Source organism: Lissotriton vulgaris, chromosome 7, assembly GCF_964263255.1.
Source record: "Lissotriton vulgaris chromosome 7, aLisVul1.2, whole genome shotgun sequence".
Classification (NCBI taxonomy): Eukaryota; Metazoa; Chordata; class Amphibia; order Caudata; family Salamandridae; genus Lissotriton; species Lissotriton vulgaris.
In genome coordinates, this window is record NC_141695.1 from 1,771,382,810 (window position 1) to 1,771,409,539 (window position 26,730).

Sequence of the window (26,730 nt, forward strand, 5' to 3'; positions counted from 1 at the left end):
TATAGAGCATCCCATTGGCATACACCTATCCATGTAGAATGACCCCTGGAACCCGAATCCCAGCAGACGCTGATCGTCTGGGTGTACCGGGAGCAACCGGAACGCTGACTCGATGTCTGATTTTGCCATCAGCGTCCCGGGCCCCAGGCGATTCAAGATGGCTACTGCCTCATCAAACGATGCGTATCGCACCGAACAAGCTTCCGGATCAATTGCGTCGTTCACCGAAAGACCAATGGGAGCAGACAGATTATGGATCAAACGAAACTCACCTGGGTCCTTCTTGGGGACCACCCCTAACGGAGAACAAACGAAATCTGGTACCGGGGGTACACTAAACGGGCCGGCGACCCGGCCCCGGCTAACCTCTTTGTGGATTTTTTCTTGTACTACAGATGTATGTTGTAAAACGGAAAGTTGATTTTTGCACATCCCTACACCCTGAAAGTCCCCTACCGGGATGCGGAAACCATTTGTAAAACCGTTCCGCAGCACCCCGGCAGAAGTCCGATCCGGGTAGTCGCTGAGCCAGGGAATCATTGCCAGGGTATCAATCGGGGTTGGTAAAGGCGCCCCTCGGTCTAGCTTAGACCTGTTTGGCGCCTCCCTTACCCCCATTCTCACTCGTTCTGGCTCTGCACGATGACTCAGGATGGGATGATCCACACGTACTACATTCGTGTTTGAATTTACACGACCCCGGTGGCCTAGTACACTTCCCCTTGTTGAAATTAAAACAGAAACCCTTTCTCCCTGTATTGCCCGCGGGCCTCGACTGGTCGTCGGTGCTTGTACTTGGGCGAAAGGGCGTCCCCACATTCTGGCGGGAGTAATCAACAACATTGCTCCCGACCAATGGCATTCTTAACATTCCCGATTCCTTCATTTTGTCCCATGTTAGAGAATCGTAACAATCCCAAGTCAAACTCTTGTTATGTTCCTTTTCCTTCCTGAACAGATTGTCGTAACAAAACCAATGGTTGCCTTGATATGTTGTTGAGTAACCCATAATCCGTGATTGATAAACGGGAAACTCAGGAAGCAACTCGGGCCTACGTTCCCCCAGAATCGATGTAAAAATTCCCCATGCATTGCCCCAATTGCCAATGTTCTCATTTACCTTAAAGGCGGCCATTTTTGCGCGCCAAACACTCGGATGCATTAAGTCCTTTTGACTTTTCACATGCTCCACATCATAATGATCAACAAGCAAGGAAAAAATATTCACGTATTCCCCTGCCCAGATCTTTTCCTTTATGGCTAAAGGCACATGTTGTCCCAATCTCTCTCTACGAGAGGGTGCTGACTCGTCCCTTGCAATCGGCAACGGCCGCTTACCTGAACTGGACGCAGCTTCTGCCGCTTGCGGCTTGTCTATCCCCGCCAATGGCGCAGCTACTCTTGCTGCCTCTCTCTTCTCACGAAGCCCTTTTATCAGCGCCTGTGCCTCGGCAGCCGTGGCGCCATCACTACTATCCCCCAACCAAGCTGCTAGCTGTGATGCCAGCTCGGGGGGCATGTCTTCCTTGGACGTCGGGGTGACGACAACGGGGATTGGATTCCCCTCCATTGGAACTGGGGTCGGCGCCTCGAGCGGTGCAGGGGGAACCGGGATGTCTCCACCGGCTGGAACCTTTCTCGGCCTCTTCGGTCTCCCTCCAGCCGGCGCAGGGCCCGAACCCTCCTCCCCGTCTCGCTCTGCCAACCGTCTCTTTATGTCTGCCATATCTTTGAAAAGGGCCCGCACCATCTGGTCGGTCGACATTTTCTTTGCGACTTTCTTTGGCATCTCTCCGACGAAGTATCTAGAAGACAAAGAAAAAGATCAAAACGCTCAAAATTGGCTCTTCGTTCTGTCCCGAGCTCACGTGTGGCGAGGAGGTGCAGCTTCGGAGCACAAGAACAAGAGGACGTCTTCATGCCTTGCGTCTCCTTTTATCCATCTTCAGGGCGGGCGTAAACCCGCCCCTGCCCGTCCCGGAGGCGGGGCTGGCTACGTCGGTGTCTAGGCCAGCCCACTCTAGGGCGGGAACAAGCGCGCCCCGGCTACGCCGCTTCGGGCATACCAGCCGAGACGCGCCTCCCGCCACAAAATGGCTTCCCGGGGGGATCGAGGCACTCCGCCATACGTTCGGGGGGACCGAGTGGTCGCCCCTTTCCATGAACCTTGGTTTGCACAGTCGGACCGAGTGTCTGGTGTCATAGTATGGCTGGGTATACAGGGGCTCATTTCACAGGGCTCCGGCACCCGTTCTGAAGAGAAGTGAGGCAAACACGCCTACATCCTGCAGCCAGCCAGCCGAGCGTGGTCTGAGTTACTGCGTGCCGAGCCGGAGGCAGGAGCTGCACTACAGAGTAACACTTTTGGCACGCATGCGCATGATGAAAAGGATTGCGCGCATGCGAGAGTCTAGACATGTCAGGCAAAAGTAAGTGCGAATGCAAGCAGCCAATCCTATGAAAAAAGCATTTGCAAATCCAATAGGGCTCATATTTATGCGAGTCCTATTGCATTGTAAACAGAAATGCGGGCGCTGAAGAAGGCAGGAATGGGAGTGGGTGGGGGGGTGCTGGTGGTCAGAGATGTCACGGACTTCGGAAGGGAACAGGGGGAGTTAGACATTTGACTCATATAAAATCGGAGCAATTCGCCTGTTATAGTTAGGTGAGCAACTATAATTCGTGCACTAACAATGCACTGGTGATGACGTCACATATTATATCACTCATGCCATGGTCAGTGACATCACTGATGACATCTCAAATGACATCACTGATGACATCATCCACATGATATTCTGATGCACATACTGATGCCCTAACATAAACTTTAATACATGCACTCTAAAATACAGACTACTATTTATGAACCATACACAACAATGCCCGATACTACATACCACCCACTATTTCCTAGGTCTACACACACATCCAGTCACTTATACATACTCATCAATACAGTACTATAATATGCACTCATACACCTATACATACAGTCACACTCCGCCGCTCATCCAGAGAGTTACTCACACACCCATTCAGTCATGCAAAGAATCAATCACATACCCATTTACTCATGTATACAGTTATGGACACCAACTCTGTTATTTATACACACCACATCCTTTAGTTATGCAGATACTAACACATACTTGCTGTCTTATACAATCACTGATACAAGCAGACACTCATTTATACACCCACTCTTCAAATAACTTACTCTCACGTATAGTCATTAATATACTCCAACACTCACGTATACTGCCCTAAAACATATGTAGTTACACACACATATACCACTGAGACATTAATTCACTCACCAACACAACCATAAACACACTAACTCATCCATACAGCCCTTCCCAGATGTACTTTTGAATCCATACAACCAGTTAATCTCCCACTCAGACATCTATGCACAGAGTCACCAACTCCCCACCCACCCACACAGACACTCAGACACCCATACAGCTACTCAGACAACAAATCAATAACCCATATAGACACTCATGTAGCTACTCACCAACCGATGCAGCCGCTTACACACCAACTGAGAGCCTAATACAGACTTTCACATAGTTTAGTCACTAACCCATGCATTCAGTAAGACACATTCAATCACTCACTTAAAAAGTCAGTCACGCACCTACTAAATATTCCATTCAGGCACTTGTGAATCCACTCCTTCTTCAATACACCTTGGCATAGATATATATGAAACATATTTAAAGTTTACAGAAACACACATTTACTGGATGATGTCATCAGTGATGTCATCAGTGATTTCACTGCCCATGTCATGAGTGATGTAATATGTGTTGTCATCACCAGTGCATTGCAGGCGTGCGAGTTATAGTTAGCTCAACTAACTATAACAGGCAAATTTGTCTAGTTTTATATGAGTCAAATGTCCAACTAAATATAACTTCCCTGAGACCTATGGTTTTTGAGTGAATTTCAAAGGTGTTTTAAATGCTAATTCCTAACTATAACGTCTGTAAAACCTAATGTTTTTTCAGTGAATATATACATATATATATATATAGTGTGTATATTTGCAAATTTATATATACTTTTTTAACATTTACTACTTTTATATTTATTAATATTAAAAAATATATTTATAAGCACAATATTGTGGTAAGCATTATTTTTGAGATGATAATTTTGTTATCTATATCTTTTATCACATATATTGTTGCTTTACAATGCCATTGCTATTTACTATTCATCAAGAATTAAAGATAGGTCCGCAAACCTGCATGCCATATCATTTCTGTTGCTTTTTAGAAACAATAATATTAATCCCAGTCAGATGTTCCTTTCAATCTTCAGGTCTTTCACCTGATTGATTATAATATGTGAAATATTTTGTGTCTGTAGTACTGTGGTTGATATGTTAGGTGTAAAATATTTCATTGAATCTGGAATTCCTTGATACTGTTTTAAGGTACCAAATTATTGACAGCCACTCTTTTTTAGTCATTTCAAAGTCCTTGTTAGTCTGTCCATCTTGCAGTTATCTACAACATTCAAGTTGATCATGTTATCTGCCATCTGCATGTTCCCTACATGTGAAACTTCCCAGGAAGGATGCATCATGAAAATCTTTTTTTATCAGTCTTCAACAAGATTTGATAGATTTTTCTTCATCATGCAAGTGGAAGAGTTTAAGTTATCTAGGTAGCGAAAGCATTAGTACTCACACAGCCAAAGATGTTCCTCTGCATTTTTTCTCCCCTTTTACTACTTTTTGTGTTCTTTCAAACATATGTGAGCAGATATTATTGTCATTACCTCTACCCTCCATGGCACATTATTATTAGTTCTGGTTGTCAAAGCCTCTGTATCTCTTGGATACAATCAACATCAGCCCCTGTAAAAATCAGGACCTTGGGGGTTTGTTTTTTCTGGAAGGTGTACTCATATTGCATATCACCTCAGCAGAGAAGTTAATTGGATTACAGTCATCTACAGTAATGTAAAGTATGAGAAATTACCACTTGCTAAGAATGCTCAAAATCATAGTAATTTTCTCCACAAAGTCCTAAGATGCAAACAAATAATAACACATTGCCTATATATGTTTTCTAATTAGGAATATTGGTTACTTGTTTAACCGAAAGAGAACAGTTTATATACCTTGTCCTGAAGAAGGTGGCTTATAATCACAAAAGGACTATCGAAACGCGTTGACATACTACATGGTGTTACATCCAGGAATCTGATAGGGTGGCGAATAGATGAGATAATTTGTGGACACCCATAATATATGATTATAATGAATTCTATATGGAGTAACCAATTAAGGATGTGCTTATGATTATACACTGTTTTGTTCTCTGAGAGTACTTTTTTATATTGTTAACACATAGGTGTTTTTTAATTTTTAAACTGTGTTTGGACAAAATTGTCTTTTGATGATGTTTTAACTACTGTATACATTTCATTAAGTGTAGATAATGTGTTTACTTTTGCATATCAGTTGTTTTTGAGTATTGTTATACATAACTGACTATAGTGGGCCTGGATGATTCATTCCGGTGTTGCTTCCGGCGACACTTGAGCTGCTGTGTATGTATGTGGCTGAGTGAAGATCAATTGTTGATCGCGGCTTAGTGTAAAATTAGTCCCAGGAGAAATTCTGATCTCTTATCAGAGCCATTAAGTTCATTTTTAATTTAGCGGTCGCTTGAGTATTCCAATTAATTCTACCATTTGTTGCATTGAACCCTACTGTGCTGCCTTTAAAACTCTAAGGGTCTACCTTATCACAAGTAAATTCAAATTAAGAACAAATCAACATATCGGCACTAAAAACATTTCCCAGAATTTCCATGTTTATAAGTTTACAAAAGAAATCTGCAGAGACAATTAAATAGTATCTTGTAGATCTCCCAGCTGGTGCCTTATGAGTATAATTTGCTGGAATATCCTTTTCTAACCACCCATTAGCAATTATAAGGTCTAGACTCCTCTGGCCTTCAAGTAATGAGACTCCTCTTTTGTCTGTCCTGCTTTTATTCAGAAACAGGGCATTGGGGATGTTTAGGGCTTACTTTTTGAAATATTATAGAATACCCTTATACTATGAGAAGAGACTTTAGAGTTCAAATGTCCTACTAACATTAGGAACCTGCAGTCTTCACTTTCCATGGTAGAGGAGATTAAGACAAATAGATCTTTTAATAGGTAAAAGTAGGCTGCGTCAGGAAGTAGATATACATTTACAATCAACAAGGAATTCAAATTATCCTGGGCATCCTTATGATCTAGCTTAATTGCCTGAATTAAGTTTGAGGCATGAAAAATGTCTTTATATGACCAACTAAAACACGTACTTACGTACTTAGCAAAATTGAAATAACTCTTTTTGCATGACCTCTTTTCACAGGGAGCACAGGCCGACTCAACAATATATAATCTTCAGAGGACCAGTCCTTTGTGATCCAAGTTTCTTGTAGACAAATGATATCAGACCTCTGCTCTCTCAAGATTAAGAGTTTGTTTTTATTAGTTCTTCAGCCAGCTGCGTTCCAAGATATCACATAAATATCCTTGCGAGAAGATTTCCCACATTTTAGACCTAAGTATCTCTTTGTATTAAGAGAGCCTGCTACCCAACTCCATTTCTTGTCTTCCTCCTCTGCAGAAAGTACTTGCTGGGTATTTTTCTCTCTAAGAAGCAAGACAGTCCTGCCTTCTTTACCAAGGAGACCTGGAATATACTCTCTCTCTCCAAGAAGGGTTTGCCCCTTGAGGTGGATACTAGATCGATGTTAGACTGTTTATTTTGGACTGCTTGTTTAAGGCTGGCTCCTCTTCAGGTATTAGAACATCAATGCTACAACAACGCAATGTATCACTGTGTGACATTATCAGGTGGGAGATCGCTTTGGATGCAAATGTTACACTTGCGCCCCTAAGAATATTATATTTTATTACCTCAACCAGAGCGATGTTGTTGCTTTCGACCATTTGAAGGCCTGGGATTTCAGAAAAGCAACCCAACAGAAAAGTCCTCTTCATAAATGGTTCAGGGTAAAAGGGGCAGAATGTGAAGAATTAACCAGGTGGAATCTCTCTGGAATATTTTCAGAAGGATTATAAATGACATTATTACCTAGGGAGGAAGCAAATAAAGAAGCATTAGGGTTCAAGAGACTCTGAGCAGTAGGAGGAACACGTATATCTAATGCAAGTGCATCTTGAGTTGATTTATTTGGTGCACTTTGGTTCAAAAAGAAGAATAAGCTTCCAATAGATTGAGCTCTGCTTGACCATCTTCCTTCTTCTAAACTTTTGATTCTGAGGTTGTTGGTATATTGTGAATTATATTAGGATCAAAGTGTAGCCATTTTATCCTTTACTTATTTATCCTCCTACGTTTTTCCCTTTTTTCATTCTTCTTTTTCTTACGAACGCTGTTAATTTTATTCTTAATGTCCTTTTCCTTAATGGGTGAGCAACCAACTTTTAGTTCCTCCTCAATAGGATTCTCAGGGGTTACACACCTGTTTTTACGAAGATAGGAAAAACCTTTCGAATTGTATTTGAGTTTGTATTTTCCTTCTTAGCTCGCAGATGGGACATAGGTACAGCCGCTGTTGGCAAAGACTCAGGACCGAAGAGTTGCTGTAGAGCAGAGGAGTGTATTTTATCAAGTTTATCTTCATTTTCTTTCAGTTTGATTTTTTTCTTCCTACTGTAGTGTAGTTCCTAGTTTCCCACTAGGCCCTGCGCATTGGAATAACATAAACAGTAGTATCGACGTGGAACTGCGGATATTCCAGGCCTCCACTGACTATGCTAAACTTAATTGGGTTGTGTTACCAACTAGCTCAGAGGTCACTGGAAACTTTCTTCTCTGCATAGGAAGTGATCAGCTTCCTTGGCACAGACAAGAAGGGATTCAGTTTTCCAACAACCGTGCAACATGACAACTTTGCTCCTCAGATCAAGAGTCGATCTCTAGGGTCGTGTGAAACAATAGACATAGATTTCACTCAGTCAGTCTAGTGCAGTTTACTTTCACAATATGTAGAGAATAGAGAGACGGGCGTTTATCAATAAAGGGTAACATTTATTGAACAGTCTTTCTTCTCATACAAGAGAAATGTATTGCCACAATTTCAATAACTGTTATTATAAAAAGTACGTACAGTAAGATAAGAATTGCGAAATAGAACTGTAAAAGCATTGATATGGTTTCTTAGCCATACAATGGTTTAAAAGTAATAAAACATATATACAGTCATATATACATTAGGCTAACATACTCAACTGGTGCTTCTAACTAAGCCTACCCCAGTGTGCCTGACCTAAGCCTAACACGTGAGAAGGGGAGTAAGTAAGTAGCTTAAGTTAAGTTGGTTTTGCCAAGGTTGGTTCCAAGAATTCTCGTCTAAGGGTTTAGTCAACACCATACTTCTGAATAGAATGATGGAGGATTGGTATCTCCTTCAGGGGTCTCTCTCGATATCCCAGTCACCTGCGAGGGTAAACCGGATGCGCCGGGACTGGATTTCTCTGCACGAGAAATGCAGCGGCTTCTCTCAGCGCGTCGAGGAAGGAGGGGTGACAGCGTCCGCGGGCAGCTGAGCTGGATGTCTTCGCAGAGGACGGCTGCACGGCTCCTCAAGCGTACTGAACCACAGTTCGCACTGTAGCGGCGATAATGGTAATCAGTAGCTTCACCACCACAGGATAGCAGGCTGCAGCGACAGAGTGCTAGTTTTTACCAACACGGGTCATGCAGGCAGCTGGCATCAGCAACAGGCAACGCTCATTGCTTAAGGCAACGTTGGTAATATTTATACCTGACAGGTGCCGGGTTTGACGCAAGTTTGCTGGACATAAGACGTCAATTAAAGATGTCACTAGGAAGTGATAGTTATCAGTTGCTCATTAGAGTTCCATTACTAATCAAAACATAGCAAGCGGGGATTTCCAGGTTTGCTAAGTTTTTATCTTGTTGAAGAACTCGGAGTGTTATCTAGGAATATCAGATAGTGACTGCTGCTCTGTCATCGCACTAATTGGTCGCAAAGGAAGTAGCAGAGAGTCATACTGGAATGTGGCTCTGTGGCTCTGCTCGTGTGAGGCCAGAGATGACTTTTCAGAAAATCGCACTTGAACGGTTATGCCAATATAGGGAATAAAGGGCTTTATAGCCGAATAGGGGCATAAGGTCACAGTATCAAGCAGGAACCTAGATAAGCACATGACACTACTAGAAAAAGGCTTACCCACCTGAATGACAAAGTCCTGCCTTTTAGCATGGAAAAGAGAGTCTGTTTGGTAGTATAGGGCTGATTGGAGTTATCCTCCAGAAGTAGAGGAGGGGAGGACCCATTCCCTGGATCAGGCTTACGGGAGGGGAGTAGGCAGGCTTTACCGGGTGATCATTTTTGTTCAGAGGCTATGAACGTTGTCAAGGTTAAAAGGGAATCCAGAATAAAGCCGGAATTACTCACTGATTTCTCCATTAAGGCTAGGATGGAAGACAGCACTTTCTCCAGGAAAAAGTAATGATTCCAACATCAGTATTTTTCACTTTGGATTATTACTTGAGGGGAAGAAAATTCAGGGATAGATCAGGAGTAGATGAGCTCCGTGAATCCAATAGGCTTGTACCGCTGATTGTACAATTGAACAGTTGCATTTTATCAGGGCCATCCTTAAAGAAAGATGAAGTAGCAGGAATATGTATCCTGGACGACTCTAAATTAGATATTTGAGACATTTTAGGGGACTGATTTAGATTAATGTCAGGGACCGTAAAATCTTCCATTAGGGGTCCTCCCACTGGCACTAGTGGAGATAACCCTTTGAGTTTGAAGACTCCATTTATAAGGGAGTGGGAGTGGACCTACTCAACACACTTCTACTCTGGGTCGCTCTGCTACCCCCTCCCCCTTCCATTTCACTCTCCCCCACCTCACCCTCTTCAATAGCGCTACTCTCAACTCTCCCTGTCCCTCTACTATTTTTTTTTAATTATTTCTTTTATTTTCCTGTTCTTTTTCAAATGTACATTGAACTTAATATGTTCTTGTGTTATCACTATGTAAAGCACTCTGATACTCTCGGGTCCAGCAGCGCTATATAAAACCTTTTAAATAAAAATAAATAAGCCTCTCTAGATTCCCTAGACTCCGGGTATTGGTGATTGCTACACCAGGTTCCCCCAGTTTTGGGATATAATTTAAAGGGTACTACTGGGAATGATTTTCCAGGGACTACTTTAGCCTTTACACGATCTTTTTGTGTCGCCATCCCGACTAAATTTAGGATTATTTCTTTTTTTGGAAGGAAGGAAGGAATGATATCAAAACTCTTCAGGATGTTTATCTGCAGTGTGTTATTCCTTAACCCCTTCGATGCTGATGACGAGCTCAGCTCGCCATCAGCCACGGTCGTTGTGTGCGGATGACGAGCTGAGCTCGTCATCTAATGCGGCTTTTATAAAAAAAGCCGCGTAGCGGAAAAATAACCGCCGCAGCGATGCGGTTAAAGGATTGCCTCTACTTTTTTTGCATGCTCTTGTGTATATCAATCTGCTAGAGCTCAATTTCTTTGTGGTCATATCTGTGAGAAGTTGGCCTGGCATATGCTGTCCACTATTCTAGTGGGAACCTTGCACCAGTCCAAACGACCCTTATGATGGTAGGTTTAAAGACAACCTTATAGAAAGTTATCCTAGTGTTATGAAATAACTATCATGAAAACCAAATTCCTTGCAAAGACGGAATGTTTCTAGTAAAAGGCAAACATGTTAATACCTAATGCCTCTTTTAATATGTATTCCTTGTTGTAGTCAATGCTTAATGCCTCTTTGAATGTATTTATTCTTGTGTTGGCCAATGCTTGCTGATTCTATGCTTTCCAGCAGAATGTAGAGGACCATTGGCTCAAGTTCGTGCTTGCTCACGTTTTTCAGCCGCCCCTAACTGTCAGTTTACATGCACGGCTGAACACGTGCCTTCAACCTGCTCTGAGACTATTAACCCCACCCCTCCGTCTCCCAGCTTTGCTTCTCGCCAGTGACTCCCACCTGTCTCGCTGTCTCCTCGGGCCCCCCGTCCAGATCCGTGGCAGTGGTTGGCACCGGGCTGGCTTCTCTGCTCGCCAGGCGCTCTCCTGCTGTCTCCACCGGTCCTCCTTCGGCGCTGGACTTCAGACACCTCCCTCCAGCTTCCTGTGAAAAGAAGAACAAGGCATCAACAGATCGTTGCCGAGAAATTCCGAGTGAGCCAGCTGGTATTTCATTATTATTGCATTCCTGCTTGACAACGGTGAGCCGAACAGATTATTCTTTTATTTAACCCGTTAAGCGCGCGCAAACATTCCGCCCCAGTGAGGACGTTCGATTGCGCTAACGGGATTCGGACGTCCAACGGTCGTGCGCAGCACTAGCGAGGTAGTGCACGCGACGACCGTTGGACGTTCGAAGCACTGAACGGGTTAAAGACATTACCAAGTTAATAAAAGAGATTTCTGCACTCGGAAATGCACATTTAACACTTGAGTGCATTTTGCAGAACAGAAATCCAATGCTCGAGTGAGTTTCTCAAGAGACGATAAATAATGTATGACAGCTTTGTTCAGAACAGTTATCTCTCCTGATAGACTGCTTTCACCACTAATGTTTATTTTCAACACTGGTTGTTTTTACAAGGACTTCGGGGCAGATTTACAAGCCCCTTGTGGCCCTTTTACTCCGCCGTTGCGTCACTTTTGTGAGGCAGCGGCAGCGCAAAAGAGGCGCAATGGTGCAGGGTATTTACACGTGACACATCTGGGAGATGCGTCACGTTGTAAAGCCCTGTGCCAGAAGGATCCGTTCCTGTGCAGGAGGGGCGTTCTGGCACAGGAACGCCTCCTAAGAGTGGCTGAGTAAAATCTACAAGATTTCACTCAGTCCCTTTTGAGCCCATGCTGCGTCAAAACCCTGCGCCTGCTTGAAGCAGGCATAAAGATTGATGCAGCATTGTAAGAATAGGGCCCCCCTAGAGCCTTGCTGGAGCTGCATTGCGCTTGCGACGCAACTCCAGCAATGCGCCGCTTTTACGGCACGCATCTGTGCTGTTTTTGCCCCATGGTGAGCCGCATTGTAAATGCGGCGCATCCATGGCGGCGTAGGCATGGCGCACAATAAGTGGCACAACCCTGCTGATATGCAGGGATGCGCCACTTATTGTAAATCTGCCCCTGTATTTCTTTGAAGATTACGTGTTGGAACGAAAGCTAACTTTTAAAAGTGACATTTTGTTTGAAATAACTTCAGAACAGTTTCATAAGACAACTTAGAAGTTCAAGTTTATTTAAAGGGCATTGCAAACAGGAGCCAATGTTACTAATTAGTATTTGCTAAAATGGTTTAGAGAACAAGCAAGTCATATTGCTGTTTCTTCTTGTGGCTTCTTTTGATTATTTTATTTCATTTCAGAACCCCTTTTTGGAGCCTGGGAAAGGTACAAATAAGGCACATGCCTTTATCTTGCATATGACAATTGTGAAATACAAGATTATTGAGAAAGTGTATTAAGTAAGCTTTATATGTGTTTTTATACAGAAAAGTCAGATCAAGGAATACTGAGAAAACCCACTAAATGAATGCATTTAAAGAAGTGCAAAGTGTTGCTGTCAATTAGCATGGTATTTTAATTATGAGTATGTTAGAATTTGACAATAATTGCGTACCCCCAAAAAATCTTATGAGAACTTAGTATTTTATTTATTTCTTCAGGATAAACACAATCTTGGTAGAGACACGTACCGCATTCCCAGTTCCTTGAGAGACGTCCACAAGAAGCATTCCCGACGCCAGCAGACGGTGTTTGTTTCTTCTCTTTCTCTCTCTTCCACTCCCCATTCCCTTGGGGGTCATTTGGAAACAGTAAGTTATATTCTATCTTGCTGGTTTCATTTGATGCTCGGGGGAGTAGGGAACAAGCAAAACCAAGAAGGAAACCAAACAGAATTCAGGTGAGAGTCTTCGTGACGCCTAGAGGTAGCTGTGGAGAGCAGCTTTCAGGATAAGTCTTAGAGGATTGTAAAGCAGCTTGTTTTACCAGTCTATAATCTCATTAATGACCAAATGAAAAGAGAACCACACCAGGTATATATATAAAATATATGTATTTATTATAAACACACTCCTCTAGTCTCTTTATGAGGCTAGAGGCAAAAGTACATGAAGTAAACTTCTTTAGCACACAGTAAATTAGCACAGTATACGTTTTGCCCTAGGGGCCTCACAAACCATATACTAAGAAAGTGGTATAAGAACCACGACTGACATAGATACAAGGCATAGAGCCTGTAGAACCACTGGGGCCACCAGGAAGCACCCAAGGTAGTGACACAGGAGACCCACGGGGGATGCGTGCAGTGTCTAAACACAGACGCAAATCATCATTTACTTCTATGGGGAAAGTCGCGGCTGGAAAATTACAAAGGAAGGACACTTAGAAGAGGACTTCGGAAAAGCTCGGGAAGTAGGTGCACTAGCAAATGTGCACAGTGTCCAGGAGTTCCAGTCCCACATCTCTCATGATGGCTGCGGGTCTCAGCTTTGCTGGGATCTAGTGTCAGCCTCGGAGATGTCTGGAAGTCCATGACCTGTGTCACAAAACCTTCGGGTTCTTGCGGGAGCCTCGGAAATGCAGACCGGCAAGATGCTTCTTTTGTGCCTGTTTGAACAGGGGAGTCACTCCTTCACCCCAAGGGAGATCCTTCCGCCTTCTAGTTGAAATAGAATGTCAAAGGTCCAGGATATATGTTGCAGAGTTTCATCCAGGGTAATCTAAAGTCCTAAGGACTGGGTTCCTATATTTATACTAAGTATAGGGACTGGACTAACTCCAAGGTCCCACCTATGGGAGGTCCTGGGGAGGGGGTGGTTACACCCCTTCCCCTTTGTCCAGTTTTGTGCCCCAGCAACCAGTTTGAACTGGGGTGTGCACAGGGACACAGGGACACCTTGTGTGCCCCAGGCACTGTCTGAAAAGCATTCACTGAGTGCACTCACCCTGCCCCAATACACTAAAGCCTGTCTGGGGTGGTGGTTACACCTCCCTGGACAGGAAACCTAATTTCCAGGCCTCCCCTGCCGAAGTTTCATCCTGCAGCAGGATGTCAGGCCTGTGTCGGTGGCAGCTGGGGTTCTATTAACCTATTACCGGTCAGACCAGTGTGTACATGTCTTCTCACACTAGAAGGGTAGAATTCAACCCCCGCCGCCAGTCCTGTGGTGTCTGGCTTCTTCCACGAGTGCAATCCATGAGCACCACTGCACAGGCTCCCAGATTCCCCACCCAATCCAGATGCTGTTCTAATACTATTACCCAGGATGAGAGAAGCTCTAGGATTGGTCTAAGCATGTTAGTTTGACCCTCACTCTGTGACATATATCCTGTGCCCCTTCTCCACCCCGCTATTCAACACAGCTTGGTTAAAGGAATATAAATACGCCTGTCAGTTTGGCCATCCACAAACAGCCTTCCAAACCAACATGCGCACTTGCAGTGCCCAACTCTCCTTCTCCCTGCTGGTGTCCCCAGAGGTTGGCCCACCGCGCCTTAGACGCGGCCACTTGCGGACTCAGCTCAGTCAGGGAAAGATATCATGAAAATAAATTGTTTCATTATCATTTTATATTTTTATCTGCCAACTTGGAGGAGTGGGGTGATGCTCTTCGGCCATAACAGAGGACCAGCTGCTGTCTCACTCTGTAGCTCTTTATCACCTCAAATTTCTCACACACACATACACATAAACACACACACACAAAAACACATGCAATCGTAAACCTGCAATTCCTACATGGCATGCATACACCCCCTTTTCTTACAGAAAACAGAGCTTGAGAAATTCAAAAACATTCTGGAATTTCAGGTTTTCTTTCTGGCAATTTGTGAAGTGACATATCGTGTTTCCATTGCTGAGCTGCTGAAGCAGGCATTCTCTATTTGGCTCCTAAAGCCAGTTGTCAGAAAGGAAACAGATTGCACAATAAGAAACAGCAGAATTCAAAGCCACCCAAAGTGATGCTGGTACACTGCACTGGGATGCCATTGGAATGAGAATAGATGGGGGCATCAATGAGTTGGTGCTGAGGTCAGAATGGCTACCAGAACCGGAGTCCAGCTGGTTCCCTCTCTGAGGTAGGAATAAAACAGTTTCCATTTGTGTATGTAGTGAGATAAATGCAAAATATTCTCAGTGGAAGTTTCTTAAAGAATGTGTCAAGTTAAATAATTTCACAAATGCTGATAGCTGTGTGATGGTTCAGTATTTGAATATTTTGTTTAGTATTGTTTGCTCTGGTTAGTTTGCATGCTTTCATACTTTTCTGAGGCTCCTGTTTGCATATTTTTCCTGTATTTCGAAGGCCAACAGGCAGAGCTTCTCAGTGTCACGTGAACCCCTCCGTTTATGCTGGGTTGCGATAGCCCCAGGCAGAGCACTTGTCTGCCAGCTTTGAAGTCAAAACACTGGCTTCCTCTAAAGACCATTCATTTCAGGTTGCTTCACATGTAGGCAAGGAGTGGAAAGGTTTCCAGGGGCTGAACTGCAAGCAAAGAAATTGCACCCCTCGACCCCTAGCTTTGTAGTACAAATTGAGAGGCCCATATCATTAATTGGGGCGGCATGAGCCCATCTAATCTAGGGAGCCTGGTTAAACCGCACAAGCTGCTCTATTGGTACCTACACACCTGTGGAGAAAGACATTCACCATAGCACATTGCTTCCTACTTCTCTTATCAAATACCTATTTTATGTAGCTACTACTTTGCTTTGTAAAGAATGCAGGGCCTGATTCACAAAGGCAAACTGACTCTCTTGTGTAAGTTTACGTTTATTTGGAATTCACAAAAGTGCTTTTTTATCGTAATGTTATGAGTGCTGAGACTCCGGAGTCAGGGTGGAGAACTCCTCATGTAAAGAGATCAGATATGCCAATCTTTTCAGGAGCTGAGTTCTCCACCCTGACGGCAGAGTCTCCACACTTATAAACGTATTCTTTTATTATTGAATTGCAGTCTTGTGCATTCCAAACAAGCATAAGCTTATCCAAGATGTGTAAGTCTTCCATTGCGAATCAGGCCCACAGTATACAGACCATGATATTCTATATACTATAAGGTAATGCCGATACATGACATGCAAATTAAAAACAGGTAGCAAGTGTGGACCAAAAGCTGTAATGAGGAAGCCAAAGGGCTAGCAGCAAAGGCTCTGAGGAAGGCTCCCAAAGGAAAACAGATGAAGATAGTATCAAAGGAAGCTATAATTTACATTGTGCTGATGGTTTATTAAAGAAGAGCATGCATGCCATCATTATGCAATGCAAGGTTTCAGCTGTGAGGAGAGTGATGTGTGGGGAGGGGGGTGAGACTCTCTAAATTCGGCCAGTATCCATGCATCTATGTCCTGTGCCCATGATCTATTCCTCTGCAATAGAGATTATGATGTGGGCCCAGGAATACCGGGTCCAAATCCATGTTTTTCTCCCTAACAGTTTGTATACCAATCACAAGTCTGCTTACATTTACCAATTGTGGGCCAGTAGTAAATAGGTGTCAGGCCTTTGGGGAAACAAGTGGTCATTGGTGGCAGGTGGGTAGATAGGAGGATACAGAGGAGTCCTCTTGGGTGGGATTTGTTTGCTCTGCCCATCCTGTCCTTCCTTCTCATGGGAGCCCTGTCAGCATGAGGCGTCTGTTCATGGCACTGGTCTGATCCAGCACACCGGGGAGGGTGGCAGAGGCACAGCATGCAGGGCATAAATAGACATTTGTTAGCCTTTGGCTCTACCACTGCTGGAGACTGTTTCCAGCTTGTAGAAGTAAGTGGACACATGTAAGGTAAGACACTGGTCCTCTCTGGGCTTTGGCAGGACCTAGGAATGTTGCTCTATGGCAGGGGTCTTCAATCTTTTTGATGCCCCCCTGTCAAAAACATTTAGGCGTAAGGATCCCTTCTGGACAAAAATTTCTAGAACTTGGGCCTCCTCATCATTATAATACAACAAAAAGGTATAGGAGGGTCCGAGGGAAAGTTTAACGACCTCACAGGTAGTTACCCCCAGTACAACAGCCACAAGAACAAAAAGTACCTGTCGGTCGGATAACGCCGAGGTGCTAAGAAATAGTACTGGAGAAAGGAATGCACAGAAGAAACAATACAACAACCAGATAAATCAAAAACTCATTTGACCATCAACATTTGCTGATTAAAGTCCTATCAGACCAACCAAACAAGGCGGGGCCTCATCATGTAGGACACTCAGGCCATGGTCAGTCTACAGATGCCCAGATGTAAATTGGCGATGTATGACTGAGTCACGGTCTGGACACCGCAAAAGTTAATATAGAAATGGTACTGATAGGTGCAGTGCAAACAAAGAATACATAAGTATAGTGCAGTGGCTAAAATGGCTGTCGAGGCAAACAAGGACCTTTATTAGTGCCTGCCTGGACGTCAGATTAAAAATAGTGTAATGACAGCGTAAAATAATCACTGTCCTGCTCGCTTGGTGGAAAACAAAAATAAGGCCAACATGTTTCTGCCGTATTGTGTCAGTACACCGGCATTCGTCAGGGCCAAGCTATCAAATGCTACTGCAGATCACACTACCTAATGTGTAGAGACTTGACTCATTGGGATTTTTGCCTAAATGACTCATCTTAATGTGACCATCTTTCTCCCTCGTGGCGGGATCCTTTGTTTGGACAATTCAGAAAATTATTGGGTTAGGTAGACAGTACAGTGTACTACAACATTGACAGTGATCTGACCAAGGAACTGTCTTTGTTTACACGTCTAGAGCGGGGCCTTGTCTTTCCGAGCAGTTGCCGGGTGAGGTGAGGCGTACTTCCCACAGTTAATGGGTAAGTGTTAAATAATTTCTTCACTTATTATGTAATTCTACACAGTAGTAGCTTGTGGTGATGTTTTCCGCGTGCCACTAGAATGATCATCATAAGTTTATGCTTGATCGGCCGTAGGTTGCTGGAATGATTGCTGGAGATGCACTGTAATGATACGTGGTATTTAGAGCCTATGTGATTAATCCACGTGTTCATACAATTGACGTTTTTTTCTCACTCTTTCACCATAGGGAAGTCCATTCGCATCCACTGTCAAGATTTAGAAGATGCGGTAGGATGGTCGTGTCCGACCACTCTTAGTTTATTCACGTTTTTATTTTCTCTACACATTAGGTAGTGTGATCTGCAGTAGCATTTGATAGCTTGGCCCTGACGAATGCCGGTGTACTGACACAATACGGCAGAAACATGTTGGCCTTATTTTTGTTTTCCACCAAGCGAGCAGGACAGTGATTATTTTACGCTGTCATTACACTATTTTTAATCTGACGTCCAGGCAGGCACTAATAAAGGTCCTTGTTTGCCTCGACAGCCATTTTAGCCACTGCACTATACTTATGTATTCTTTGTTTGCACTGCACCTATCAGTACCATTTCTATATTAACTTTTGCGGTGTCCAGACCGTGACTCAGTCATACATCGCCAATTTACATCTGGGCATCTGTAGACTGACCATGGCCTGAGTGTCCTACATGATGAGGCCCCGCCTTGTTTGGTTGGTCTGATAGGACTTTAATCAGCAAATGTTGATGGTCAAATGAGTTTTTGATTTATCTGGTTGTTGTATTGTTTCTTCTGTGCATTCCTTTCTCCAGTACTATTTCTTAGCACCTCGGCGTTATCCGACCGACAGGTACTTTTTGTTCTTGTGGCTGTTGTACTGGGGGTAACTACCTGTGAGGTCGTTAAACTTTCCCTCGGACCCTCCTATACCTTTTTGTTGTATTGTACTGAGCAGCTACGGCTGCGGGTCCCTGTTTTCTTATTGTAGCATCATACAGCAATTGTAGTGGTGCCCATTAGCTCACCCAATATATTTAGTTTTGTTGTCCACGACGGTTTTCTACTATGGAGGAGTTTGGTGGTCTAGCTTTTGATGAAGAGGATCTCAACACCATCCTCAATGACAACCCTAGCATTTTAGATGACTTACCCTCTACTTCAAACCCCACTACGGAAGATGATTGGGTTAAATTATTGAACCTCAAGAAAAATCACTCACGTATCTCTTTACATGGGGTTATCATGAATGAGTATCTGCATGGCAAATGTGCACCATCGGGCTTGATTGTGACCACGGCGCCACGTTTATTCCTCACTGATAAAGAGTTCGTGAAGAATTGGGCGCTTATTGCTTGGCGGTGCACCCGTGACTGGTTGATTTTAATAATTAAAACAGCTAAAAAAACGGCCGATGCACTCCTGATCGAGATCCAGGTACTGGAGGGCCAAATCAACGCAGCAATTAGACCTGTGATCTACAAAAAGAACTTGGACGAGGCCAATAAGACAAACAAGGACTACCGTAATAACATCCTACTGAACAAAGTAGAGAAGTTTAAAAAAGATTTGGCACGTTTTTCAATGGAGTCGGCCTATCCTTATCTGAGTGACTCTTATGTAACTCCATCCACTACCTCAAAAGGGAGGAGGTATGGGTCAAACTACTCGTCCTCGGGCTCTGATTCTGGCTCCAGTGATCAAGGAAATCCTAATGCAGGCCCCAACTCTGGTACCCGTGGCAGAGGTTTCCAACGTAGAGCCAACAGAGGCCGAGGGGCTCCACAATACCCTAACCAAGGACAATGGTGGCCACCAGGCCCATGGAATTACCATCAAGGACCTATGGGCCCCTCACCAATGGGGCATCCCATGCCCATGTACCCTCCGAATCCGTCTTTCTATTATGACCAGCCTTTTTTATGGCAGGGCCAGGGCAGAAATCGGGGCAAAAGAAGAGGCCAACAAAATGTCAACTGGGCTCCACAGACCAGCAACACGACCGGAGCGACATCAGGAGCTGCGACCTCGTAGTAAACTTGAGCTCTAGGGATATCACTCCGACTGAGAATGCGGTATTGAACAAAGGGTTGAGCTTTGTCCCCACTTACACTGGCGATCGTTTCAACACTAGGTGTGAATTGGAACGTTTCTTCAGGAAGATCCGGTTGCATTTCTTCTTCAAAAAATCGGATCCTTCATTGGTAGCGGGCAACGCATCCGAATCGGGTGAACAGAACACTGGCCTCAAACCCAAGTCGACTTTTACACCTTTGAACCACCAAGTGCCAGCCAATGTCTTAGCATTTGAGCAAGCGGTAACATATGACGCCATGAATTGCACTCAGCAACGGAAGAACTTTGTCAATTTGCCTTCCATCGAGAAACAAGCACTATCTGCATTAGCTAATGATATGTCCCTTACCATCAAACCCGCGGATAAGGGCGGAGCGATCGTGCTACAAGACACCACCACCTATCAGGCAGAATGCGAAAGACAACTGAGTGACACCAGAGCCTATCGGCGCCTTCAACAAGACCCCACGCAGAGAGTCTCGAATGACATCAAGAGTCTTGTAGAAGAAGGAGTATCAGAGGGTTGGATCACTCCTCAGGAGGCGAGATACCTAGTAACAGCACATCCGGTCACTCCTTACTTTTACTGTCTACCAAAGATACACAAGACCCAGAGACCACCGCCTGGACGACCCATCATCTCGGGGATAGGCTCACTACTCGAGCCACTTTCCACCTTTGTAGATGTCTTCTTGAAGCCGATAGTGAAAGAGACCCCTACCTACCTACAGGACACTGGGGACGTCCTGAGACTACTCACAGCCGTAGAGTTCGACGCAGAGACGACCTACTGGTCAGCTTTGACGTCGAGTCGCTGTATACGTCGATTCCCCAACAGGAAACTCTTGACTGCATCAGAACCATCCTGGATGCTAAACAACTGGACACGATAACACCGGTTTCCTTCATCATGGAGTGTGCCAGGATCGCCATGATGGAGAATTTCTTCCAGTACCGGAACGATCTCTACCTCCAGGTGTCAGGCACGTCAATGGGGAGCGTCTTCGCACCGAGCCTGGCTAATCTATACATGCACCAATTTGAGCAGGACCATGTGTTGAACCACAGCAACCCCTTCTTCCACCAGGTAGGACTGTGGAAACGTTATATTGATGATATTCTCGTCATATGGAAGGGGTCTGCTGCCGTTTTGGGATCTTTTCACGCCTGGTTGAATACAAGGAATCAGTTCCTTAATTTCACCATGGAGAGCAGTAAAGACAGATTGGCCTACTTGGACCTACATATCTTTCCAGCCGAGGGAGGTTTACGAAGTGAACTCTACAAAAAAACCCATGGCACGGAACTCGCTATTGTCATTTCATAGCTTCCATCCGCAATCTTTGCGCGAGAACATGCCTGTTGGCCAATTCCTTAGGGTTAGAAGGAATTGTTCTTCGAACCCTCTTTATGAACACCATGCTGCTGAATTAGCATCCAATCTAAGGGATCGGCACTACCCGAACCATCTAGTACACAGGGCTCACAAGAGAGCTTTTAACAACAATCGTGAGGCTCTGCTCCAACACAGGAGGTCTGAGGGTACCAGAGACTGTATGACCATGGTACAGACCTTCACTACATCGTCCAATGCAGTCAAAAAAACCATACTCAGACATTGGAAGATCTTGAACACAGGGTGTGACACCATACCCCGACCCCTGTTTGCATTCAAGAGAGGACCATCGATCCGAGATAGTTTGGTCCACACTCGACCACGGAGAGAACTTCAACAAAGTACGAACACATTGCGGAACACCATACCTGTACAAGGCCATTATCCATGCGGCAACTGTGCGGCCTGTCCACAGACACGCAAGACCCTAACAGTTGACATCGGGACTACGAGACCGTGGAGGCTCACAAAACATACGAACTGCAATTCGGACAAACTCATCTATTTAATCTCGTGTCCATGCAAGAAACAGTATGTGGGCCACACAACAAGACCCATCAAGGCGCGAATCAGCGAGCACAAAAGCACGATCCGCTGTAAGAAACAGTCTACCGGCCTCACTAACCATTTCTTAGAGGCTCAACACAAGGCCGAGGAGTTGTTTTGGGTAGTTCTCGAACAGCCGTATATTCCACCACATATCACCGATGTCTCGCACTTTTTATTTGTTAAAGAGCAGCGCTGGATTTTCAAGTTGAAAACGGACGTGAGTGGCTTGAATGACAATATCCCGTGGATTTCCATCTGACAGCACTCACCTGTGCACCCACGACCTGGTTTTGCACTATTTGCCATTGCGATACTCCTTACTACCCCCCTTGGGAACTGAGCGGGTATTCTCCAACATCGGGATCTAAGGATCTAAGTGTCTATGGTAAACCTGCTAATTGGCGACTGTCCCCGTTAGTGCTGTGCACTCATGTTTGAGTTGTCAGCACCTATAGGGTTGTATAGCGTATTGCACTTCCCTAGGGTCAAATAGATACATATAGACTCCTTCTCTCACCCCTCCCCTTCTTTGTTGAGTCTGGCCATCAGATTTTTCCCAGGTAGGCTCTTCTTGACTCGTTCGCTACCCTTTGAGTCTACTGGGGAGGAGGTCTGCCCGGTGTGACCTTGCTTAACATAGGTTCACACTTACTGATCGGGGTGTATCCATTAAAGATGAGGTACATTGATCTATACACAGGTAGATTGTGTATACTTAGTGACTCACTTTAGCTTTGGCCTTCCAAACTGTGATCTGAACTGTAACAGCCAGGTCGCGCTTGCTTGACTGGCTCTCGTGAGCCTTTGATGCGCGGTGAATTCGGGGCAGATACAGCTTTCTGAGTCTCTGTGGTGTGCGCATACGCGGTCCTGAGACGGAGTGCGGCAGGGATAGTGGCGCGGGAGGCGATCATTACTGAAGCTTCCACGCATGCGCGCCATCACCGGCCTCACAGACGCGCATGCGCAGGGTAGTGTCTTGTTTACACACAGGCGCGTCTACAGCGGGACGTGGTCCAGCTGCCCTGCATTACACCGGTTAGCGCCGGTATATATACCGGCCCTGAACTATCCGTCGGTGCCTCCCCTTCGGCTCGTGAACCCGCCGTGAGGTACCGACGGACAGGTTAGTAGTGAGTGATTGCGTGTGACCTAACAGGTATTTCTAGCGCACTCCGCTGACTTGGGCTATGTGTGCTTGAGTATGGTTTGACTTGAGAGACACTGATAGGGTTGTGGAGCTATACTGCTCATTTTTCCCTGGTTTTCGTTTTTTTACAACTGAAACAACTTATATATCCTCATGGGTTGCACATCCCTTAGTGGAGGTATACCTGATTGTTATTAGTATATCTACAGCTAAAACTTTATCTATATTCATAGAGTTTATACACTCTGCAAGTAGATGGGTCTCACTAGGGATTGTGTCTGTAGTCACTAGATTTGTGGCTTGACTCATTGTGATTTTTGCCTAAATGACTCATCTTAATGTGACCATCTTTCTCCCTCGTGGCGGGATCCTTTGTTTGGACAATTCAGAAAATTATTGGGTTAGGTAGACAGTACAGTGTACTACAACATTGACAGTGATCTGACCAAGGAACTGTCTTTGTTTACACGTCTAGAGCGGGGCCTTGTCTTTCCGAGCAGTTGCCGGGTGAGGTGAGGCGTACTTCCCACAGTTAATGGGTAAGTGTTAAATAATTTCTTCACTTATTATGTAATTCTACACAGTAGTAGCTTGTGGTGATGTTTTCCGCGTGCCACTAGAATGATCATCATAAGTTTATGCTTGATCGGCCGTAGGTTGCTGGAATGATTGCTGGAGATGCACTGTAATGATACGTGGTATTTAGAGCCTATGTGATTAATCCACGTGTTCATACAATTGACGTTTTTTTCTCACTCTTTCACCATAGGGAAGTCCATTCGCATCCACTGTCAAGATTTAGAAGATGCGGTAGGATGGTCGTGTCCGACCACTCTTAGTTTATTCACGTTTTTATTTTCTCTACACATTAGGTAGTGTGATCTGCAGTAGCATTTGATAGCTTGGCCCTGACGAATGCCGGTGTACTGACACAATACGGCAGAAACATGTTGGCCTTATTTTTGTTTTCCACCAAGCGAGCAGGACAGTGATTATTTTACGCTGTCATTACACTATTTTTAATCTGACGTCCAGGCAGGCACTAATAAAGGTCCTTGTTTGCCTCGACAGCCATTTTAGCCACTGCACTATACTTATGTATTCTTTGTTTGCACTGCACCTATCAGTACCATTTCTATATTAACTTTTGCGGTGTCCAGACCGTGACTCAGTCATACATCGCCAATTTACATCTGGGCATCTGTAGACTGACCATGGCCTGAGTGTCCTACATGATGAGGCCCCGCCTTGTTTGGTTGGTCTGATAGGACTTTAATCAGCAAATGTTGATGGTCAAATGAGTTTTTGATTTATCTGGTTGTTGTATTGTTTCTTCTGTGCATTCCTTTCTCCAGTACTATTTCTTAGCACCTCGGCGTTATCCGACCGACAGGTACTTTTTTGTTCTTGTGGCTGTTGTACTGGGGGTAACTACCTGTGAGGTCGTTAAACTTTCCCTCGGACCCTCCTATACCTTTTTGTTGTATTGTACTGAGCAGCTACGGCTGCGGGTCCCTGTTTTCTTATTGTAGCATCATACAGCAATTGTAGTGGTGCCCATTAGCTCACCCAATATATTTAGTTTTGTTGTCCACGACGGTTTTCTACTATGGAGGAGTTTGGTGGTCTAGCTTTTGATGAAGAGGATCTCAACACCATCCTCAATGACAACCCTAGCATTTTAGATGACTTACCCTCTACTTCAAACCCCACTACGGAAGATGATTGGGTTAAATTATTGAACCTCAAGAAAAATCACTCACGTATCTCTTTACATGGGGTTATCATGAATGAGTATCTGCATGGCAAATGTGCACCATCGGGCTTGATTGTGACCACGGCGCCACGTTTATTCCTCACTGATAAAGAGTTCGTGAAGAATTGGGCGCTTATTGCTTGGCGGTGCACCCGTGACTGGTTGATTTTAATAATTAAAACAGCTAAAAAAACGGCCGATGCACTCCTGATCGAGATCCAGGTCCTGGAGGGCCAAATCAACGCAGCAATTAGACCTGTGATCTACAAAAAGAACTTGGACGAGGCCAATAAGACAAACAAGGACTACCGTGATAACATCCTACTGAACAAAGTAGAGAAGTTTAAAAAAGATTTGGCACGTTTTTCAATGGAGTCGGCCTATCCTTATCTGAGTGACTCTTATGTAACTCCATCCACTACCTCAAAAGGGAGGAGGTATGGGTCAAACTACTCGTCCTCGGGCTCTGATTCTGGCTCCAGTGATCAAGGAAATCCTAATGCAGGCCCCAACTCTGGTACCCGTGGCAGAGGTTTCCAACGTAGAGCCAACAGAGGCCGAGGGGCTCCACAATACCCTAACCAAGGACAATGGTGGCCACCAGGCCCATGGAATTACCATCAAGGACCTATGGGCCCCTCACCAATGGGGCATCCCATGCCCATGTACCCTCCGAATCCGTCTTTCTATTATGACCAGCCTTTTTTATGGCAGGGCCAGGGCAGAAATCGGGGCAAAAGAAGAGGCCAACAAAATGTCAACTGGGCTCCACAGACCAGCAACACGACCGGAGCGACATCAGGAGCTGCGACCTCGTAGTAAACTTTAGCTCTAGGGATATCACTCCGACTGAGAATGCGGTATTGAACAAAGAGTTGAGCTTTGTCCCCACTTACACTGGCGATCGTTTCAACACTAGGTGTGAATTGGAACGTTTCTTCAGGAAGATCCGGTTGCATTTCTTCTTCAAAAAATCGGATCCTTCATTGGTAGCGGGCAACGCATCCGAATCGGGTGAACAGAACACTGGCCTCAAACCCAAGTCGACTTTTACACCTTTGAACCACCAAGTGCCAGCCAATGTCTTAGCATTTGAGCAAGCGGTAACATATGACGCCATGAATTGCACTCAGCAACGGAAGAACTTTGTCAATTTGCCTTCCATCGAGAAACAAGCACTATCTGCATTAGCTAATGATATGTCCCTTACCATCAAACCCGCGGATAAGGGCGGAGCGATCGTGCTACAAGACACCACCACCTATCAGGCAGAATGCGAAAGACAACTGAGTGACACCAGAGCCTATCGGCGCCTTCAACAAGACCCCACGCAGAGAGTCTCGAATGACATCAAGAGTCTTGTAGAAGAAGGAGTATCAGAGGGTTGGATCACTCCTCAGGAGGCGAGATACCTAGTAACAGCACATCCGGTCACTCCTTACTTTTACTGTCTACCAAAGATACACAAGACCCAGAGACCACCGCCTGGACGACCCATCATCTCGGGGATAGGCTCACTACTCGAGCCACTTTCCACCTTTGTAGATGTCTTCTTGAAGCCGATAGTGAAAGAGACCCCTACCTACCTACAGGACACTGGGGACGTCCTGAGACTACTCACAGCCGTAGAGTTCGACGCAGAGACCGACCTACTGGTCAGCTTTGACGTCGAGTCGCTGTATACGTCGATTCCCCAACAGGAAACTCTTGACTGCATCAGAACCATCCTGGATGCTAAACAACTGGACACGATAACACCGGTTTCCTTCATCATGGAGTGTGCCAGGATCGCCATGATGGAGAATTTCTTCCAGTACCGGAACGATCTCTACCTCCAGGTGTCAGGCACGTCAATGGGGAGCGTCTTCGCACCGAGCCTGGCTAATCTATACATGCACCAAT

At 44.8% G+C, this 26,730-nt stretch overlaps 3 protein-coding genes across 5 annotated transcripts in view; 2 read left to right on the top strand and 1 right to left on the bottom strand.

The window, feature by feature from the left end:
- LOC147706638 (uncharacterized) overlaps positions 1 to 26,730 on the bottom strand; it is a 411,896-nt gene that overhangs the window by 180,311 nt on the left and 204,855 nt on the right. The window contains exons 1-2 of one of the 3 annotated variants that reach the window (XM_086929112.1): positions 12,782 to 12,933; positions 11,057 to 11,200 (exon numbers count right to left, since the gene is read on the bottom strand). The exons of 1 other annotated variant lie outside the window; for it this stretch is intronic. In XM_086929112.1, the coding sequence (XP_086785238.1) occupies positions 11,057 to 11,200; positions 12,782 to 12,892 (255 nt within the window). In that variant the 5' untranslated portion in view covers positions 12,893 to 12,933. Of the gene's footprint in view, positions 1 to 11,056; positions 11,201 to 12,781; positions 12,934 to 26,730 lie in introns of those variants that run through there. One more of the 3 variants, XM_086929111.1, reaches the window with a different exon arrangement.
- On the top strand, positions 18,970 to 19,935 carry LOC147706639 (uncharacterized). The gene has a single exon (XM_086929109.1). The coding sequence runs from the start codon at positions 18,970 to 18,972 to the stop codon at positions 19,933 to 19,935; it is 966 nt and encodes a 321-aa protein (XP_086785235.1).
- LOC147706640 (uncharacterized) lies at positions 24,682 to 25,647 on the top strand. Its single transcript, XM_086929110.1, has one exon. The coding sequence runs from the start codon at positions 24,682 to 24,684 to the stop codon at positions 25,645 to 25,647; it is 966 nt and encodes a 321-aa protein (XP_086785236.1).